The sequence below is a fragment of the Bos taurus genome, chromosome 4, assembly GCF_002263795.3.
Source record: "Bos taurus isolate L1 Dominette 01449 registration number 42190680 breed Hereford chromosome 4, ARS-UCD2.0, whole genome shotgun sequence".
Lineage (NCBI taxonomy): Eukaryota > Metazoa > Chordata > Mammalia > Artiodactyla > Bovidae > Bos > Bos taurus.
Genome location: NC_037331.1, coordinates 102919517 through 102942606, shown reverse-complemented (window position 1 = coordinate 102942606; position 23090 = coordinate 102919517). Strand labels below are relative to the sequence as shown.

Below are 23090 nucleotides of genomic sequence, written 5' to 3'. Positions count from 1 at the left end.
CTACCTTTTAGGATTCTTGCTATGTGAGCGAGACCTAAAAAAAGAATTCTGTTTTTAGAAAAATAACTATAAATAAGGAAGAAAGGGTACAATGTGGTATTAAAATTACATTCCCATTTCTAATTTTTATATTACTTTTATAAATACAAGGCACATGTGTGTATACACAAATTTTCCCAAAAAGCACCACAAACTTTACAGACTTTCTCACTCTGGCACATCCCTTACCTAGGCTACCTAGCTCTTAGAAGACTTAAAACACAATGCAATTCACTAATTCTCCAAAAACCACCTCCCAACCTGGAAAGAATTCTTTGTTCTTTACATCTGTCATTTCGTCTTTCCCTCTTAGATCAGAACTTCTGAGGGGCACATACCCTGGAATTATCACCTCATACAATAACCCCTAGAACACTCAATTCAATCTTACAATGTTTCTTAATATGACACACAATTCTCTGATACAAAGTACTCTTCATGTTGCCCAGTACACAATTAAAGCTCAACAGATAGTAAGAGCAAGTATTACGGTTACCAGGAAGTCAAAGGGTTTTTTTTAGTGGAGTGTATATAGCTTGGTTGGAACATGAATGTGGACTGAGCCTCATATAAAGCCATAACTGTTTCCATCACTCACTATCTGTGTGGCCTGGGCAGATTATTTATCTTCCTGCAGCTTAGTTTGCCATTTTAAAAAGAGGAATAATAATAAAAAATTCACCGGGAGCTTTCAAGTAATAGATAAATAAATACAGGAAGTCTTACTTATTAGCACAGTATCTGGCACACAGTAAGCATCTAGTAAAGTGATAATAGTTTTTATCATTATCCTTTCAACACCATAGTTGGAATCCCATTTTGTGTATAATTTTATACTTACTAGTAATTTCCTCATCTTCCATACTTAGGGTCCTTCAAGTTCACAGATAGTTTAAAAAAATTTTTTTTAAACATTTCTGAAATAGCATTAACATTTCATAACCAATATTAAAAGAAATGTGGCATTAGAAGAGTAAGATGTGATGTACTTTCATCTCTGACAGATGTGAAAATGTAGTCTTGCAAAGAATTCTTTTTCTTATTTGGCTGTCATCTCAGATGTATAATTTGTATTAGTGGCAGTATATTCTGTTGAATTTTAACTTAAACTGAGATTCAAATTCCATTTGTATTATCTTAAATATTACAATACTGGGTGCTATTTCCATGGAAACTTAGTATACACAAAAGAGAACAGGGATAAAGCTCTAAGGTAAAATTTACTAGTAAATGAAGAAAATATATCGATGGAAGAATAAAAGCACTTCCTCTAAACAGGAACATGTCCATATATAGCTTTGTTTCATTTTTGTCATCAAAGTGCAAAGAGATTACCTGTTACAAGCCATGTAACAAAAATGAAGTCAGTTTAAGTGTCTTGAAATAGATTGCATGTAACAATCTCAAAGCTTGGAGGAAGGTGACATAGCTGAGTCACATATTATCAAAGGTTTTAATTAACTTAGGAACATCTACTGAAGAGAAGCTATTTAAATTTCAGAGCAATATAATACCATTAAGGAAACACTGTAAGTTAGAATGATAGGTAAATCTTTTCTGGCACATCCCTCCATCTGAAAATTGTTTAAGTTTTTAAACATGTTATCACACAACATGCTGCCAATGGGTAACAATGATCCAGAACATGCACACGTTCTAAATATGAAGAATCCTGATTTTATCAATATACCAATATAAAAAGAACTGTGCACATTTAGCTATTATATTAAATTAATAAAAGTTTTAACAGTTTATAGCTTCTAAATTGAACAAATAGATAATCAAAGTAGCATGTAAAATAATCAGTGAAACAGATTAAAAAAAAAAAAAAAAAAAAAACACCCAGCCCTTCTATCAACAAGTATGTACCATAAAATAGTTCTGTGCCAGTCTAGCTCAAAGTGAGCCTATTATGGTAATCAAAGGGCTAGAAACGGGCCTTGTTATCTTACTAAACACAAAGATGTGAGGCGCTCTTGGCTCCCTCTTCCATACATTTTGAAGGAAATCTCCTGGACTTAAACAGTCTTTAGTTAATATACTTGAATAAACACTGTTTCATATGGTAATATTTTTAAGAGTAAACAGAAATTTCCCAAGTCCAGATTTACTGATGTCTAAAATCTTATGCGCCATCACATCTTTTTTTATGCCCCACTTCAGGTCCTTGGACCACTCCAGTGATCACGCCATACCTCCTCAGCTTCTCCCTTTCTTCTCTCTCCCTTTCTTCTCTTCTTTTCAGGCGTTCTTGGTTTCTTTTCTCCTGCTTCTCAGCTACAACTCTCTTAAAACACAACGACAGTTCAAAATAATATTAAATGAGAAGCATTATTTACCGGGCCCATTCTTAGCATTATCCTCAACTTTACCATATCGAATATCAAAACTTTTTAATACCAATTCAATTTGAAGTTTTGTCAGGTTTAATCACTTCACTTACAAGTCTGGTTTCCAAAATCTTTCCTCCCTTTCATATAAAATTTCATATTTCTCTATGACTTCTTAATGATATTTCAAAATCACTTTTAAGATTTTTCTCCTCTTATATCTTCTAAATTCTTTAAAAATGATTAAAAAAAATCAATCATTATAAATCGCTATTTCCATGCTCTATGATTTCCAACACAGAAATGTCTTCTGTTGACTTCTAGTTACAATCCTGATGCTACTACTTTTAAAAATACCAGTGATAAACTAACAACAGAAGAAATAAAAATAAAATAAAAATACCAGTGAAATGCTCAACAGTTCTGCTTCTAGGTCTGTATTTGGTACCCAATCAGGTACCATTTTTATCTTTGAGCCCAATGATCATTTGCTATGGTGACACATTCGTAATTTCAAAAAACTTACCCAAGATCATCTAAGTTACTCAGAATACTGGACAAGAGCTCACAATAAACTAAAAATATGGAGAAATCCCTAGGTGATTTGATTCTACATTATTTTAAATGCCCAGCTATGGATGCTGGGTTAATTTCAGTGATAACTACACAAGAAGTCACTACTGTGACTTAAAGATGTGTTTGCCATCTTTAAGAAAGTCCTCAATTCATGACAAAATGCGACAGTGCCAATTAAAAAAAGACAAAAAACAGTTAGCCACATCAGACTGCTGAAAAGTAAACTGGCCCTATCCATTGACTGTGCTCACTTTCAATGGTTTAGAAATATCCTTTTCTGTCTTTGTTTATCTTCTCAGAAGAATTTGGCAGACAAGTAAGAGTTGTGTTGCCTTTCTCACATCAGCCTATTTAAATGACACAGACTGTCCATTTAAAAAAATAGGTTTCTAAGCTTTCTCAAGTGGGAGCAGAAGCATAAAACTAGAGGTTTTAAAATCTGCTATTTAGTGAACTGCAAAATATTTAAAATATTATCATTTTTTTAATCTTCCTTTAAATGTTATATTAACATTATTACCAGTTTTTTTTTTTTTTTTTAAAGAAAGTATCATTGGAAATTTTAGGGGGCTTGTAGGATTTTCTAACCCAGTTTGCAAGATTCCTACCTGATTCAATATAATGTCCAAGAGAAAATATTATCTCCACCAAGAATAAGAGGATTTTTAAAGTTTGTCAGATATCCATTAAACAAGCTATTTCCATTTACAATCCTACACAAAATCCTATAATCTGAATTATTAACAGAATCACAGTTAAGAATAGTCTTCAATATCAAAGAAAAATACTACACAAAATGAGTGGCTATAACTGTAAAAAGTGTGGGATATTAATTTACCAATGTACCTTTAATTCTTCAAGCTTCTCTCTTATTTCAATAAATCCCAGGTGCAGTTTACCCCCAAAATGATCAGCCAGTCGTCTGTCATTATCATGAAGACCTAAATAGGCAGAGCAAACTTCACAGACTCGAAGTTTCTGCTGCTGGAAACTGGAAGCGGGCATAGAATTCCGATAAACTTCCTAAACAAAAGTGAGAAAAACCATGTTCATATAAACTGCATTCAAATCACACAATTAAACAAAATTCACTATGTTCATACAAAAAAAAATGCTTCTAGTGAACATACGAAAGTATGGCTATTTTGTCATGAAACAGATTTCCCCCCCTTACTCCCATCCTCCGTCCTCAAGACTTCTCCACTAGAAATGAAAGATCAGAGCCTCAAATTACCTTTTGCCAGAACTACAATAACATTAACAGGATATAACTTTCTTCAAAGGTTTTCTCTTTCTGTTTTCTGTATTTTTTTGTTAAAAATGAGATGCAGCAACCTCAAAAATATACACTAGTGAAGAATCAAGGTAGTCGCCACCCATGCTTGCAGAAAAGGAATGCACGCCTTCCATACTGTTACAGCTTCCTTCCACGTATCGTTCTCCCCACGATGTAAATACAGACAAGGCCTACAAAAAACTTCGCCTCAAACAGAGCGGCTCTATAAGACATAGATGAAAGGTGCCTTACTGAGATTAAGAGGTCTTGGACTCATCATTTTACTTATACTAAGGAGATAATAAATTAGTATATTTGTGCATCCACTCTACCCTTTTTCCTTATACTGACAGAATTCTGATTTGTTTGAGGCAGCAGCATGCCCATATAAAAGCATGACATTTCCAAGTTTCCACATAGCTTTGGCTAAGGAAATATAAGTGGACACTGCTGGAGAATATCTATAGGAGGTTCTTTAAGCATCCGCCTTGCAAAGCAAAGGACACCAGTTCAATCCCTGGTCTGGGAAGATCCCACACAGCACATCTACTGAGCCAGCACTCCAGAGCCCGTGCTCCGCAACAAAAGCAGCCACTGCACCACAACTGGAGAGTAGCCCCCATTTTCCACAACTAGAGAAAGACCACATGCAGCCAAAAATAAACGAGTGAAATTTTTTCAAAAAATAATAAAATGCAGTCTCCACTTTGGGCCCAGTTTTTGTATACCAATTTTTTTTTTCTTTAAAAAAAAAAAAAAAAAACAGGCAATGGGAGAAATGTCTATATAGGTCTTCCACCCATTTTTTGATTTTTTTTTTTAATATTGAGCTCCATGAGCTGTTTGTCACTTTGGAGATTAATCCATTGTCTGCTGCTTCATTTGCAAATATTTTCTTCCTAAATAAGACATTTCTCCCATTTCTAGGGATTTCCTATTAGCTCAGCTGGTACAATCTACCTGCAATGCAGGAGACCCAACTTTGATTCCTGGGTCAGAAAGATCCCCTGGAGAAGGAAATGGCAACCCAATCCAGTATTCGTGCCTGGGAAATTCCATGGACAGAGGAGCCTGGCAGGCTACAGTCCATGGGCTTGCAAGAGTCGGACATGACTTAACGACAAAACCACATATTACCACGTGTAAAACAGACAGCTAGTGGGAAGCTGCTGTATGGCACCGTGTCCTTGATGACCTAAAGGGGTGGGGTGGGAGGGAGGCTCTAGAGGGAGGAGGTACAGGTATACATGTAAACAAACCACTAACACATGCCTTTGATAGGCTATGACATTGTTTCAGTGGTATTCCTCTCAAAAATCTAATGAGAAAGAAATATTGAGCAAATCCAAAGTGAAGGACATTTTACAGAATAACAGGTCTATACTTTTCAAAATGGTCAAGACCATGTAAGACAAAGACTGAGGTACCAGATTAAATAAGATTAGAGTAAGACATAACAACTAAAATGCAATACATGATCCTGGACTGGATCTTAAGCAAAAGTTTTTCTTTTCTGAAAATGAACATTATTGGGACAAATGGTAAAATATGAACAAAGTCTTCAGATTAATAGTATTGTAACAATATTATTCTGTGATTCAGACAACTGGTACTGTGGTTATATAGTAAGATATCCTTGTTTTTATGAAATACACACTGAAGTATTTAGGGATAAATAGGCATCATTTTTATAACTTATTGTCAAACAGTTCAAATACACACACACACTGATGTAGGAAGAGAATGATAAAGCTAATGTGGTAATATGCTACCATTTGAAGAGTCTGTGTGAAGGATATAGAGAATTCTTCACCCGATATTTTTTCTTTTTTTTTTTTTTTTACTTTTCTTAAAATATTTCAAAATAAAATATTTTTAAAAAGAAAATCCGAAAGCACAAGAAAGCACAGGTCAACTCAATTTTTGTGCCTTATTATTCCTCCTCTTTCTGCTTAGGGAGAAATGAAAGGCTTTAGGCTTAGAGACCATGGTGGTACCACAAACTGTTTATTTTCTGCATTGACATTAACTACATTAAAAAAAATCCTAATATTAAGAAATTAAAACTACCTAGAATGGCTACTTGGTATACCTTTTCCCAGCCTAGAACCTTTAATCTGTGTCTCTGTATTTAGAGTGGGTTTCCTGCAGCTAGTACACAGTTAAGTCTTATTTCTTTTTGTTGTAAATCTAGTCTCACAATCTCTTTTTAATTGGACTATTGAGACTCAGACGGTAAAGTGTTTGCCTGCAATGCGGGAGACCCGGGTTTGATTCCTGGGTCGGGAAGGTCCCCTGGAGAAGGAAATGGCAATCCACTCCAGCACTCTTGCCTGGAAAATCCCATGGATGGAGGAGCCTGATAGGCTACAGTCCATGGGGTCGCAAAGAGTTGGACACAACTGAGCGACTTCACTTTCACTATACCTCTTTTTCTGCTCCAGTGGTTTCTCTAGAGTTTATAGTATACAACTCCAACTTGTAAAAAAAGCTAGAATCTTTTATTATAATCAGACAAAGGATAGTTCAAAACAAGGGACATTAATAGGGAGAGAGAAGGACATTTCAAAACAAAGGGTTAAATTAATCAAAAGACATAAAAATCCTAAATGTGTATTAAGCTAATAACAGAGCTTCAAAATAGATGAAGCAAAAAGTGACTAAATGGAAAGCATAAAGAAACAAATCTACAATTAGACTTCAACCACTCCTCTCAGTAAATATTAATAGAGTAAGTAGGCAGGAAAACCAACACGATATAGGTAAGTTGAAAAAATCTATCAACTATCTTCACTCAAAGGACATTTACAGAACACTTCATTTAACAAGGCAGAGTATCATTCAAGTGCAAATGGAACATTCACTAAGACAGGCCATAGGCAGGGTCACAAAACCAGTGTACTGACATATTTAAGAGAACTGAAATCACAACATGTTTTCTGACCACAACAGAATTAAAATCAGTGAAAATAAAGACTAAACAGATCTCTTAAAACCCACAGGTCAGAAAAGAAATCATAAGCAATATTAGCAAATATTTAGAAATGAATGAAAATAAAAACACAACATATGAAAATCTATGAGATGCTATTGCTGTGGTTAGAAGAATGATCCAAGGGGGTTGGAGGAGGGAAGGATTGGAAGCTTGGGAATAGCAGACACAAACTATGATATACAGTATGGATGAACAACAAAGTTCTACTGTATAGCACAGGAACTATATGTGTATTTCATAATTCATGATAAAATATAATGGCAAAGAAAAAAAGTATGTAATGACTGAGTCACTTTGCTGGGCCTGCTAAGTTGCTTCAGTCGTGTCCGACTCTTTGCAACCCCATGGACGGTAGCCTGCCAGGCTCCTCTGTCCAAGCGATTCTCCAGGCAAGAATACTGGAGTGGGTTGCCATGCCCTCCTTCAGGGGATCTTCCCGACCTAGGGATCAAACCAGCGTCTCTTAGGTCTAACTTGCATTGGCAGGCAGTTTCTTTATCACTAGCACCACCTGGGAAGCCCAGAAATTAACACAACACTGTAAATCAACTACACTTCAGTAGAAGTAAAAAATGAAAAATAAATCAATAAAATAAACTGAATCAATGCTCTAAGCTTCTGCCTTAAAACACTATAAAAAAAAAGAACAAATTACACCCAGCTGTGATACAGTTAAAAACAATGGAGACTATAGCAAAAGGGGAGAGTACAATCTTATTTGAAGGTATTTGATTTCCTGAAAAATATCGGGGGGAGGGGCAAAAAAAAAATAGAACTTTGTCTGCAGGATAGCAGATTTTGAGCTGTGCTGTCGAAGAAGAATGAGAGGAGGCTTCCAGTGTGCTAGCAGACTATAATGAGGAAGGAAGAAAAGGGAGAATACTATAGTTGCATGGGGATGGAGAAGGGGGTAGGGTATCATAGTAACCATGGATATGAATACTGTATGTGTGTGTCTGTGTGTGTGAGAGACGTTTCAGTTCAGTTCAGTTTACTCGCTTAGTCGTGTCCAACTCTTCACGACCCCATGAATCGCAGCACGCCAGGCCTCCCTGTCCATCACCAACTCCCGGAGTTCACTCAGACTCACATCCATCGAGTCAGTGATGCCATCCAGCCATCTCATCCTCTGTCATCCCCTTCTCCTCCTGCCCCCAATCCCTCCCAGCATCAGAGTCTTTTCCAATGAGTCAACTCTTCGCATGAGGTGGCCAAAGTACTGGAGTTACAGCTTTAGCATCATTCCTTCCAAAGAAATCCCAGGGCTGATCTCCTTGAGACGTTGTTTAGGTAATTTCAATTTCAACAGATCAATGACTCTAAATTCCAAAACAACCACTAGTTTTGATATATAACCCATTGGCACGACATAAACTAGATATTTATTTTTAAACTGGTTTAAATTTCCTTTAACTTTTCAGTAACTTCTGATCAAATATATGTTCTTTTGGAAGTACAGATGCTAAGGCTCTAGAAACTGTAACTATAAACTACCTCTGCTTCTCTTTTTTTTGCCCGTGCTTTTTCCACTTCATCCATTACTTTCTGGGATTCCTCCACATTTCCTTCAGCTCCTAGCTGCTCCACCTTGGCCAACAATTTGCCAATTTCTTCATTTAACTCATGAACACGTTCTGCCTAGAAAGAAACAGAAAAGATGATCATGAATAAAAATCAGCACGTACCAAAGTTCAAAATATTTCGTAAGTGTTCAGAAAAGACGTTTGAGCTATCTAAGGCAATATAACTAATGCTTTCTGAGCATATCATAAATGAATTGGTGGACATTAGAGTATTTTGAGCCTGCCTGCCTTTACTTGTGAGTTCAGGGAGACAACTGATCTCAATATAACTACTGCTTTTTAACCTCTGCTTTGGCAGTGTATTCCAAGTATAAAATACATTTTCTTCCACATTCTGGAACTCTGTGCCTTTCCAAACCATCTCTTTCTGTTCTCTGACTTCACAACAAATCTGTTATGTTTCCCAAACTCACCCTGTTGTTTTCTTCCTCTCTGACTTTCCACATACTGCTCTCTCTTGCTAGGATGTCGTCCATTATCTCTTTTACCTGCCTCATGCGTGTCTATCCTTTCAGTAAGATCCAACTGAACAGTCTATTATGTGAACAATCAATAGTCACACCTCACCCTCACTTAAGACACTTAAGCAGAGAGAATCATACACTCCTTTGTGCCATCTTTGTATCTTCTATGACAATTATTTTATCTGTATCACATTACTCTGTATGCCATTTTTGTATTTCCAATGCCTAAGATACGCTCAAATATGAGTAAAAGAAATGAATTGGGGGATATTCTTTACAGTGAAGATATGGCTTTAAAGTCCAACATATCTATCTGGTTTATGGCCAAACCAATTAACAGCTATGTAACTGTGGCCAGATTACCACACCTGAATCTACTTCCTCATCTGAGAAGTAGGGATAATACCTATCTCTCAAGGTTGTGAGAGATGAGAAAATGTGCCTTGTATATGCATGTGGCATATTACTAATATTCAGTATACCAGCATGGCACCTTTCTCCCATGGTCCATCCCTTTCCATTGGGATTATTTCTTTCCTTGGGTTCTGATATACCACCTCATCACCACCGTTATGGGTATCTAGTTCATTCCTATTGTTTTAATGGCACATGACAGTCTTTATTCTGGCTACAAAGTAAGTATTCAGCCTATATGGCCAATTAGCAAAAAAGGTTTTGATTTGATATTGACATCCAATCCCAACAAAGTAGTGTGCCAATAATCTTTACTCCTTAAATTTCCCTCAATCCAAGATATTTGTCCCTCAAAGAAATTCCCAATTGTATTACCACTATTGTCCTACTTTAACAAAATGGTATTTTCCTCAAGTATCTGCCACAGAAAGACTGCATTAGTGACCAAAGCTCTTCACCCTCCTGCACCTGTGCCCTTTGCTATGTGAACACCATCATACGCTGACTCTGAACTTGGCCATGTAACTAACTGGCTTTGGTTAACAGGATGGTAGCAAATATGACATAAGGAAATGCTTAAAAACTGCTTGTACGATGGGGCTTGATACTATTGCACCTCTGCTACCACCATGAGAATGTGTTCAGGCCAGGCTTCTGGCCTCCAGCTGACTAGAAGACATGAGTGAGCCCAGCTTAGAGGAGTAACTGCCTAGTCAATTTCAGCTTAAGTTACTGATTACAGACTCATGAGCTAAATAAATTCTTAATGTTTTAAGTTTTGAGGTAACCTGTCAGCATTTTTGTAGTGATGGATAACTAATACAAAGCTTTATAAACCAATATAGCTGGGGTCTAGCCAACTGCTATGGATCTCTTCCTACCAGGAGATATGAAATCCCATGTACTTTAGGACACCTATCTTTATAGTCCCCATATTAAGAAAACTTTCCAGAAAAAAGTTGGTTATACATAATCCTCTCCTCAGACAAGGGATCCATTTCACTTTGTATACACATATCTGAGCACTACATTTAATGACGTTACCTAAACTCTATTGGATAACTTTGTCTCCATTCTGCATTTTCATAAAATGTGCCAGACTACACTGAATGGTACACAACATTATAAAGCAGTGAATCATCAAATCAGCTAAAGTCAATATGTGGACTTCGGATCTCTGATTTAACACACCAACTCTACATAGGAAAATGAATTCATTCTGGGTATTGGATGATATTAAAAATTTGTTACCTTTATGAATGTAATTTTGTGGTTATGTTTTAAAGGTGAAATGATATGACATCTACAATTTGCTTTTCAAATAATGAAATAGCAGAAGACTGATGCCTTTGAATTCATTGGGATTCACTGTACTTTCTCTCTACTTTATGCATAAGTTCACAACAAAACATTTTTGCCTAAGAATGAGGTACTGATACACACAACTTGTATGAAACTGAAGGACGTTGTACTGACTATAAAAAGCCAATCTCAAAAGGATACAACCTGCATGATGCCATTTATGCAATATTCAATAAAATAATTACAGAGATGGAAAATAGATTAGTGGTACCCAGGGGCTAGAGAGATACAGGAACGAATGTGGCTATAAAGGGGTAATATGAGGGAGTATTGTGGTGATGCTACAGTTAAGTATCTCAATTACAGTGGTAGTTAACCGTTACACATGTGACGAAATTGCATACAGCTGCACACACATGCACAACTAATGAAATGTGAATAAAATGTAAGGACTGGCCCAGTTATCAACTTCATGGCTTTGACACTATTAATTATGTAAGATGTTAACATAGGGGAGGACTAGAGGAAGAGTATGCAAAATCTCTACATATGTCTCTGCAATCTCCTATAAATCAGATCAGATCAGTCGCTCAGTCGTGTCCGACTCTTTGCGACCCCATGAATTGCAGCACACCAGGCCTCCTATAAATATAATTATTAAAAAATAAAAAGTCATAAAAAGTATACCTCAAAGTATAGTAAGGTAAAACTACTTTGTATTAATGAAATAATTGACATCTTACCTTCGCTGCAACTTCAGCACTAATTTCTTCTTGAGTTTCTGCTAATCTTTTCTTAGCCACTTCTGTTCTTCGATCACAATCTGCAATGAATGACTGCAGATGATCCATAGCCTACAAAGTTTAATTAAGACAATTACTGTAAGAAAAATCAACTGTATCTGTAAATATCTTTACTCAAAAAGTATACTTTATTATTTTAAATGCTATTATGGGAATAAAAAAAAAAGTGAGTTCAACTACAAATTGAAAACCACTATCATTATCTATCAAATCTACAAAGAACAAACATAAAAATTCCCAGAAAATGTAAGGCTGTAAGGAAACCACCACTCTCACACTTTGCTGAAGGAATCACAAACCAGTGCAGGCTCAATAAAAAGGCAATATGGTAATCTTTATCAAAAGCCTTAACAATATGCCCTGACTTAGTAACTTTTACTTCTAGGAATCCATTTTAAGAAAGTAATCAGAGGTATATGGAGAAATTAATATTCAAAAATGTTCTTCACAGTGTTAAATGGGGAAATATCCAGGTAACATGTAGAGAACTTAATCTTCAGTCATTTAAAAAAGGTGTCAGTAGAACACGTAAGGACCTAAGAAAATGCTCATGCTTCATTTGTAAATAAAGTTACAAAATGGTATATGCAGTACGAGCCCAATTTTGTAAAATAAACAAACAGTAGAAAAATTGACAAGCATACATTAGATATTAACAATTTCTGAATACATGGATAATTTTTAGTAATCTGTTTTTCTGTGTCCTTCAAATTTTCCACAATGAAAATGTTACAATCAGGAACAATTGCTCTTTTCTCAAAGAATAAACCACTGAGAATTTTGTAAAAATCTACATCAGTATTTACATAGATGTTTATCAGGCATATGTTAGTATGTCTATAAATAAATCACAGTTCATATAAAACTAAGCTTTAAAGATGTATTCCCAACCCAACCAATTTAGACTTTCATATCTTACTGTACAGAAATACAGCTAATTCGAAACTCCAATGTTTAAAAATATAAATTTATTAGACACACATAAAATTCTAAAAATGGTTATTTAACCCATGAATTTCATGAAAATGTAAAACCTTTTATCTGTGATGAAAAAGAAATAGTTATTTAACTCTAATTAACTTAAATTTTATTTTTAAAAAACGATGGAACTAATCAATAGTGTTGGGTCAACTAAGCAGCTATGTAGAAAGTGAGACCTATACCTCAATTCCTTGTAACAGAATAAATTTAATTCACAGATTCAAATACATAAAACAAAGCCATAAAAATACCAGAAGAAATAATGAAACAGAATTCTTATCACAGCAGGACAGGGAAGGCCTTTTGACTTAATTTAACAGATTTTTAACAGTTAATAAACGACACAACTACACAAATATTTTGCAAAACTCACAACTTCCAAAAAAGAAATAGAAAAAAACCCACAACATATTATCTGAGATAAGGGACTAATTTTCATTATATGTAAGGTGCTATTTAGTACAAATCAAGTAGAAAAATACTAACATCCAGGACTTTCCTGGTAGTCTGATGGCTAAGACTCCCTGCTTCCACTACAAAGGGTGTGAGTTTGATCCCTGCTTGGGGAGCTAAGATCCCATATGCCACATGGCAAAAATTAAAACACACACACACACACGTATCTGAAATTAGTAAATAGCACCCCCCACACATACACACAAAATGATGTACACTGAAAGTTCACTGAAAAGGATATATAAATAGATCTTAAATACATGAAAAATTTTCAAACTTACTTATAATAAGAAATGCAAATTAAAATTATACTTATAGTCCATTTCATTTATTAAAGCTGCAAGGAAATCGTGACCAACACACTATATGGCATATGGGAAATAGTTTCAAACATACTTGTGGGAGTTTAAGATTGAAAACCCCACACCCATACATCTAGATGTTGGTGAATTTCTGCAGTATTTTATGCCCAGTGTACGTTAAATCATAACAAATTCACTTAAGGCATTTCCCCTACTGCTCCAGCCCCATATTAAAATTATGTTTACATAGATGACTTCATTTCCATTAGCAGAAATTCTTGGAAGTTCAAAGAAGTAAATGGGGGGCAGGGGAGGGGAGGTGGCTATTTACTACTTTTCTCCCAAACCAAATAAACCATCTGTTACCTCACTGATAAAATATACCATAAGGTTTATGGTCATCAGTATGTTTTATATAATGCTGATTAGTATGTCTTCTACTTAAAAAAAAGTCACTACTCTCATGTTTGTAGAACAAGTTTGAGCCTTTTAGATACCTATATAGCATCTTCTATTTCCTCTAATATTTCTTCTCTTAAGCACATTAAAAAAAAAAACAAAACAAAATAAAACACTGCCCTTAATATCTTCCCTCTCTTTACACGTATACTTATAGATACAAAAACAAGTATGAATATAAAAATTCAGTTAATTATTAAAGGGTTTTATATACACTAGAAATTAGTTGTTTACATTTTTTTTTTAAGTTGTCTACATTTAAAATGGTTATTTTCTTAATCACAAATACCTAATTGGGAAGAACATCCTTAATTTTCAAATCAATGTATGAATTACACAACTTTCACACACTTTCTTAAAATATGCAGTTTCATCTCATATTTTTCAAAATTATCGTTAGGAAAGTACATAATCCTACTAGTTTAGTATTGCCCTTCATGTGTGTGTTGTGTGTGTTAGTCACTCAGCTGTGTGTCTGACTCTTTGTGGACTTCCCTTAAACCATCCTTCATATTAACCACAAAAATAAGATGATTTTTCTAAGAGGCTTTTCCATTAAGAAATATCAATCTATATTCAAAATATTTTACTGCAAAAGGTAATCCAACTTGTTAAAACAAAATCACATACATCAAGTTCAAAGAAAAAATCTTGTTCTTTGGATGCGATTTCATAATCTGCTCTTAAAGCCAGGTCATGGACTTTCAGACATTCTCCAAGATCCATTCTCTGGAGGAGGAAAAAAGACACATATTATTAAAACAGAAAACACTTTTTTCAAAAATTCATTAACAATCACAGTTCTCTTCAGAATAATTATTGAGTCATACAGATGCTTCTTTATTTATGGATTTTTCAAATCATGCAAACTTTCATAGACAACTATAAAACTAGGTGCCAGAAAAAACCCAAATGAATTCTATCTACCAACAGATGGGAAAGATGATTACTTTTGTACTTAAGAACAAATAGAAAAGGAAAAGCCTGTCAGAAACTGAAAAAAGCTTCTCACTTCTACCTCAAGACATTTCAGTTGGTTGTTTAAGACAAAAAAAGATAAATTTAAAATCAAACTAGCAGAACGTGTAAACCAAACTGCTGAATTATACTCAATATTCTATGAATAACATTCTAACTTTCAAATAAAGATGAAGTCCTCAAACAACAGACTGGTAATCTTGATATGGATTCCAGACAAGACTCCAGGTGAACTAGTAAAGAGGTACTTTATTAAAACCCATAACAATTTGACAAAGAGTAAGTATCTAGCCCCACTATGATTAGCATATGTCAGGAAAATAAATACCTACTTGGTATTTATTTATACCAAGTTAAGTATTTATTTCAATAAGGAATCTAGTAGGAACCTTCTATGGGAATTCCAATTTGACATTATTTACCTTTCCTGGTGGCTCAGACAGTAAAGAACGTGCCTGCAATATAGGAGACCAAGGTTCAATCCCTGGATCGGGAAGATCCCTTAGAAGAGAATGGCTATCCATTCCAGTATTCTTGTCTAGAAAACCCCATGAACAGAGGAGCCTGGAGGGCTAGAGTCCACAGAGTCACAGAGTCCCCAGTCAACAGGACTGGAGTCTAATGGTTTTACTTTTTCACCCAATTAGAAGATTTCCTCGTATCTGAGACAAAGATTTCTAAAAATCTGTCCATTTTTACATGTATCTGGACAACTGATAAGATCTTTCATGAAATTCTTTTAGAAGCATATTATGTAAAAAAAATGGGCTTGCTATAAAGATAATTAGATGTGATTAAAGGTGATCATGGCATCTGGTCCCATCACTTCATGGCAAATAGATGGGGAAACAGTGGAAACAGTGGCAGACTTCATTTTTTGGGGCTCCAAAATCACTACAGATGGTGATTTCAGCCATGAAATTAAAAGACGCTTACTCCTTGGAAGGAAAGTTATGACCAAACTAGATAGCATATTCAAAAGCAGGGACATTACTTTTCCAACAAATGTCCGTCTAGTCAAGGCTATGGTTTTTCCAGTGGTCATGTACGGATGTGACAGTTGGACTGTGAAGAAAACTGAGCGCCGAAGAATTGGTGCTTTTGAACTGTGGTGTTGGAGAAGACTCTTGAGAGTCCCTTGGACTGCAAGGAGATCCAACAAGTCCATCCTAAAGGAGACCAGTCCTGGGTGTTCATTGGAAGGACTGATGCTGAGGCTGAAACTCCAGTACTTTGGCCACCTCATGCGAAGAGTTGACTCACTGGAAAAGACCCTGATGCTGGGAGGGATTGGGGGCAGGAGGAGAAGGGGACGACAGAGGATGAGACGGCTGGATGGCATCACCAACTCGATGCACATGAGTTTGGGTGAACTCCGGGAGTTGGTGATGGACAGGGAAGCCTGGCGTGCTGCAATTCATGGGGTTGCAAAGAGTCGGACAGGACTGAGCTACTGAACTGAACTGAAAGGTGATCAGAGCAAAGCAGATTTTCCAATTGGAGTTATGATATCCCATCACTGAAATGTGACAGAATCTCTATAAGGGTGGTAAAAGGGAATATAGTAATTCAAAAAGCTAAATGTTCCTTTTGTATTTATTACACAAATATATATAAAGTAAAACTACAAAAAAACATTGCAGCAGTAAAATTATTCCTTCAACTGAGTCCCCAACTTGTGCCAAGCACTATGTTAGGTGCAAGGGACATAGCACTAAATGACAAAGATATTGGTCTCTGACCTCACGGAGCTGACATTCTAGAAGAGGAGAAGTTAATAATAAACCATATTTGTATCTCTGACCAATGTTAAGTGATCTAGCAAAACAGTAACATTCCTATTACCAGGGGAAGCTACTTGGGATAAGGTTGTCAGAGAAGCCCTTTCTGATGAGGCTACATTCCAACTGGATCTAGAAAAGTGAGAGGAAGCAGACTAACCTTAGGGAAAGCTAAGAAGAGAGTCTTTCAGTTTTACAGATTTAGAAAGCAGATCTTTAAGAAAATATATACAAGTGTAACTCAAGAGGGAAGTTTCTAGAAGCAAGGAACAGGACTAACGTATCCATAGCACACAGGTCTGGGTCTTACCTCTGTATATATTACCTAAAAATGACTCTGCCTATTTAACATTTTTGCAACCACCTGGACATATAGAAGGATATGATCAACAATTCTGTGCAATATCCCAAGCGAAAAAGGATAGTGAATTTACTGGATTAAGATTCAAAAATACTGATATACCAGATTAAATTTAATATGAAGAAATAAGTGCTAAGTTCTAAAGGACTTTCCTGGTGGCTCAGTTAGTAAAGAATCTCTGCCTGCAATGCAGAAGACCCAGGTTCGACCCCTGGGGTCAGGAAAATCCCCTGGAAAAGGAAACAGCAAACCACTCCAGTATTCTTGCCTGGAGAATTTCATGGACAAAGAGGAGCCTGGTGGGCTACACACAATCCATGGGGTCACAAAGAGTCGGAAATGACTAAATGACTAATATTTTCACTTTCACAGTTACATCAAAAAATGAAATTTATAAATAACTAAGTATAAGGAAAAAATCAGACAAACTGAAAAACTTGCTAGTCAAGAGTAAGGGTTACAGGGTGGCATGACTGAGATCAAGTTAAGTGATACAATAGTAATTTACAGGATATAATATGAGCAAGTGAGAATACTGTTACTGAAAGCTGGTTTAAAAGCAAGTCCCTCTCTTCCAAAACACACATTCTGTGTGCTAACACATTTCAAAAGTGATATGAATAAATTAGTGTCTCAAAACAAAGCTTTACAAAATAGCCAGAGAACAGATGTAACTAAACTGGAGAATTAAGATGTGAAAAGTCAACTGAAGAACTTTTTAAGATGGAATCAGACAAAGATTGTATTATGGCCCCAAGGGACTCCAGAGACACTTTGGTCATCTTAACATAATACATTCTAATCTAATGCTATTCAAAAGATGGACAAGCTTTCTTGGCAGTTACTTGAGTTTCCAGGTAACAGAGATTCAAATACTGTTTAGACAATTACTTCTTTGGGGTACTCAATAAAGAATTCGAACATCAGGTAACTGTTAGTCTTTCTTCCAACTCTGAGATTTTATGACTATCTTTGGAAAAAAAAAAAAAAAGGTTCTCAAAACTGTATTACCTTGGTTCTTAATTATGTAAAGGAATGAATGGGAAAATATAAATAGACAATGTCCTCAGTTATCCTTTGGGAAATAATAAGGACTATTCACCACCATTATAAAAGTCATCACACTAATGGTTTAAAGCAGGCTGGAACCCAACCCCGAGGCTGGAACCAGTCCATGGCCTGTGAAGAACCAGGCCACACATCAGGAAGTGAGCAGTGGGCGAGTGAGCCAAGCTTCTTCTGTATTTACAGCTGCTCCCCATTGCTTGCATTACCACCTGAGCTTCACCTCCTGTCAGATCAGAGGTGGCATCAGATTCTCACAGGAGTGGGAACCAGCCTGTGAACTGCACATGCAAGGGATCTAGGTTGCTCCTTACAAGAATCGCTCTGAAACCAGTCCTTCATATTCAGTCTGTGGAAAAATAATCTTCCATGAAACCAGTCCCTGGTATCCAAAGGTTGCTGCTACTGCTGCTTCTAAGTCGCTTCAGTCGTGTCCGACTCTGTGTAACCCCATAGACGGCAGCCCACCAGGCTCCACTGTCCCTGGGATTCTCCAGGCAAAAACAATGGAGTGGGTTGCCATCTCATTCTCCAATGCATGAGAGTGAAAAGTGAAAGTGAAGTTGCTCGGTCGCTTCCGACTCTTCTCGATCCCATGGACTGCAGCCCACCAGGCTTCTCCGTCCATGGGATTTTCCAAGCAAGAGTACTGGAGTGGGGTGCCATTGCCTTCTCCGATCCAAAGGCTGGGGACTACTAAAGTGTCACTGTGATGCTGAGGATGCTGAGATTTTTCCAGGCTCCAATGCTTACTCTCAATCATTAGTCCATGGATTAACAAACTAAGGAGATTTCCAGTGAGAAGCAACAGCAACTGAAACTTTCTACAGATGTCTGGAAATTCAAAGCTGTTTATTAGGCAATGCTTATTAAAACAAAACAAAACAAATAACTAGAAAAACACTTAATACCCTTTAAAAAAATTGCAGGAAAATAAGAGGAATGAAAGAAGTTAATGGCAAAAGAATGTTCTTACCTTCTGTTACACTAGCCTGTTGATTTAATAATATCTTAATATTACTCATCCCAACAATCCTATTTACACATATTTCCACAGCTATAGTTGTTCATGCTACACTTACTTCATCAAATGTTAAGATGTCAGAGTTGGAAATGCCTTTGATCTTGGGAGCAGTTCTGAATCTGAACTTGGATTTAAATATTATCAGTGGAAGCTTCTGAAAATAGGCCCAAGCCCTAACCTCCAAAAACTGAATTGTAAAAGTCCCCCAGAAGTTTTTAATGCACAGTGTTGTGACTCACTATTTGATCTAGTTTTATCCCCATTTCAAAGAGGACGGAACTGAAGCACACAGACTGCCTTCTTCAGGGCACTCATCAGGAAATCTGGTTAGAGATTTCTGCTCTAACACCTCTTCTGCTTTATTATGCTAATTCCAATTATTTCAGTACTAATTTATCTTTTAGTATTTTTAGTTGACAATCATTCCCCATCACATCTAAAAAAGCTCTGTACTGCAGATATTCAAAGCAGCTGTCTAATGCCTTTACTTCAGCAATCTCCCTTATTTTTATCTTGTGCTTAACTGTATTTCCAATGTGTTTTCAGAAACATGTTAATTGCCTCACTGCGCTTAACCTAAACATCTGTCGTCCACCCATACTATCCTTTGGCAGGAATTCCAGGCTCCCCCCGCCCCCCGCCCACCTCTATCTTTAAATTCATACCACACAACCAATCAAAACAAAAGCAACTATGTGGATCAAGAACACAATGAACACTAAAAAAAGATCCAATTATGTCACTACAGCAAAGTTGGAATCTGGGTGAAAGGAGTAGAGCTGGGGGAATATGTGCCTTGTGGGGGACTCATGGAAGGGAAAATGTGAGCTCCACAAGGATAAAGACTTTTTTCTACTTTATCCACTACATATCTGGGTCTATACATCAAAATGCTTGAAATATTTAACCTTTACTGAATGAACAAAACTGGGCAGAGAAGAACATTTGGCACAGAGGGTCCTATCCTTAAGCAAGGGTGGTCAAGATGCAAAATTGGACTAGGGCAAAATTGGTCTGAGCTCTGAAAAGGGAGGGTCTTCTTAGCCTCTCCTTGGATTTTATCCTTTTGGAGGCTCCCTTTCTTCTTAACTGTTTTGAGCTACTCTTCTGTTTTTCCCTATGCACTCCTCTCCTCCAGGAGGAAGACTTACTTGGGCTTTTCACTATGGTGGGCTAAAAGCATCTTCAGCTTTAGTCTTGTCTAGCTCACCAAAGTAGATTTGGGGGCCAAAGCTGTAGGAGCTCAAAGAGCCTAGTTATGATGAAAATTCCCCCCCACCCCCCCAGCCCAATAGCCTCAGTGCTTATTTCTTCAGGGACCTATCAGGACAGTATGTGTAAAAAGGCAGATTTTCAATTCTGGATACTAGCCATGTTTTTTCTTCAGTCTGTAACATCATTACTAAGCACTTACACTGGCGTCATATTGTGCACATGAGTTTTTAAGAAGCCAAAATAAACTCAACAATTACCTGCCACTGTAAAACTGAGTGAAGGGAAAGTATAGTAATGCTCTTCATGATCCTAGTAATGTAATTAAAAAGCCACCAGAGCCAAGCATGGTAGAACCACACCATGACTAAGCATGAACCTGACTCCATCACTGATGGTGCAACAGTGCTTTGAACACTAAGTGCACGGATATTTTCTGTTGCTACTGCTTCTCTTTTGAAATAGTTGAGCTTCAAACTGAACAAAATAAAATGTTTGGTCATTTATTTTAACTTAAAATAACTATTTACGATGAAAGCCACAGGAAGAGTTTTAAATTTTTAAATTTAACAAGTAATTTACTCCATAAATTCTTTCCACAAACTTACTCTTGGTGTTTTAATTAATGCACATTTAAATTCTTAGATTATTGGGAAAATGGATAAATTCAGTTCTGCATTTTGCCCTCTCCATCCTAAATCCACTTTTTCCATGAAGTCTTGATCAAATAACTATACCTGATCTTGGTAACAGAATTCTCTTACAACCTCCCAACATTTTATGTTTTACTATTTAACAAAGCTGATTCTGTTAAGTGCTTTTTAACTGTTCTTTTCAAATTCCAACACAGATCAGGTTTGCATAACCCACAACTTAGCCATTTTTAAAGAGACACTGCTGTGAGGTTGAATATTTTGTTTAGATTTTTGGATAATGGTTGAATTAAATGTAAATAAAGATGTATATACAAGCATTCCACTGCCATACTGCACACCAAAAACAAGAGCAATTAAGAGTCATTGGATAAGTAACTTAGGGAATGGCTATATTGTAAAATATTATATCTGCATTTAAAAAATATAGACCACTGATATGGAAACTTCTCCAAGACAAGTGAGAAAAATTCAAAGATGCTATTTGTTAAAACACACACATCACACATACTCGTAAATGCACAGAAAGGAGAGTGGAAGATGTACATTAAATTGTTAACAGGGTTTAGTTCTGGGAAGAGGGGTATGACGAACAAGGGGAAACTTCTATGTTTTATGCTTTTCCTCTTCTACTTGAAGACTATATTGCCAAAGTAATAAATAAAATATGACAGACCAGGCACTGACCTGGTCTGAACTCAGAAAATATCCCATTTTCTCATTATCCCATATCTCATTATCCATTTAACTGTGAGAAATTCACTTAATCTCTCAGAACTTCTCTTTTCTCCAGAACTTCAGGACTGCAGCACAATTTACTTACAGACTGACTACACTGTGGAAGATTCTGAATGTGAATCAACACATGCAGAACTTTCTCTGCGGCAGAGAAGAATGCTGGACTACTTGGACAGGAATATGACATGATAAAACCTGTTTCAGAAGCATTAACACCACACTACTAGGTGGACGAACATCCTTGTCAGACAGCAAGCAATTTAAGAATGGACAGCAATATTGGTAAAGTACTAAAAGGAATACATACCAACTGAAGAAAAAGTAAAACAAAACCATGACAGCAGGGGAGAGAGCACAGCAAATACAAACCCTTAGTCTAGCATCTGAACCATTCCATGCATGGTTCCAATGCCAACGCTATTTTCCAAAACACAAATCATCTATACTTTGACGTTCACATCTTCACATTTTACATCTTCACTTTCTTCCTCCTCCTCCTCACAATGATAAAATCTTGCTCTTCCATCCATGTTCAATGCCCACCTTAAGACCCAGCTTAAGAACAAGAGAAAGCTGAAAAAACTTCGGAAGAAGTCTTGAAATGACAAAACCTGGATACGAGTTTCAGTTATGCCACGATTGTTTTAAGAAGGATGTTTTAATTAGGATGTTTGGATGTTTTAACATCCTAATTCCAATGCTGGCACTCAAAACTAACAAACTAAACGTGAGTGGCGAATGAAGAGGAATGGGGCCCACTGTGAACGCACCAAGTAGCTCCTGCTTTTCCACCACTTCCCCACTTGTTAACTGCCCATTCTCACTTGAATGTTCTTCCTCCAAGTTCACTTTTTCCTGAGTGGATAAAGAAAAATAAAGCTCTTTGTTTACGATTTCTTAATGAATGTTTTTTCATGAATACAGTAGGAAATATCTCATCCATTTCTAATCTTAGATATGCAAACATAACGGGATAAAATTAAAACAGAAGGCCTTGCCTCACAAAGACCATCTAATCAAGGAGAGAAAGGATATATATAAACAAGATAAAACAAGTGACCACTCGGTAATATGGAGGGTAGGTGCTCCCCTGGGGTTCAGAGAAATCACATGTAGTGTCCTAGGCAGGATTTAAATTTGAGAAACGGTTATTCCAGGCATAGAAAGGCGGATAGGCAATAATGAACATGCTGGGCAAGGACAGCAGTGAGACAACAATGAAAAAATCAGTCTGGTCCAAACAGAGGACCAAACTGATTTATTTATTCAAAGAAGAGACAGATCCAACTGAAGACTTT

General features: G+C 36.4%; 1 protein-coding gene across 7 annotated transcripts in view; it reads right to left on the bottom strand.

Annotated features, from left to right (window-relative positions):
* The window catches only part of LUC7L2 (LUC7 like 2, pre-mRNA splicing factor), a 56578-nt gene that overhangs the window by 8815 nt on the left and 24673 nt on the right, over positions 1–23090 (bottom strand). For all 7 annotated transcript variants that reach the window (XM_002687000.4, XM_005205902.5, XM_059885951.1 and 4 more), the window contains 6 exons: positions 14611–14709; positions 11723–11833; positions 8711–8854; positions 3792–3968; positions 2235–2326; positions 5–34 (listed from right to left, as the gene is read on the bottom strand). In XM_002687000.4, the coding sequence (XP_002687046.1) occupies positions 5–34; positions 2235–2326; positions 3792–3968; positions 8711–8854; positions 11723–11833; positions 14611–14709 (653 nt within the window). The remainder of the gene's footprint in view (positions 1–4; positions 35–2234; positions 2327–3791; positions 3969–8710; positions 8855–11722; positions 11834–14610; positions 14710–23090) is intronic.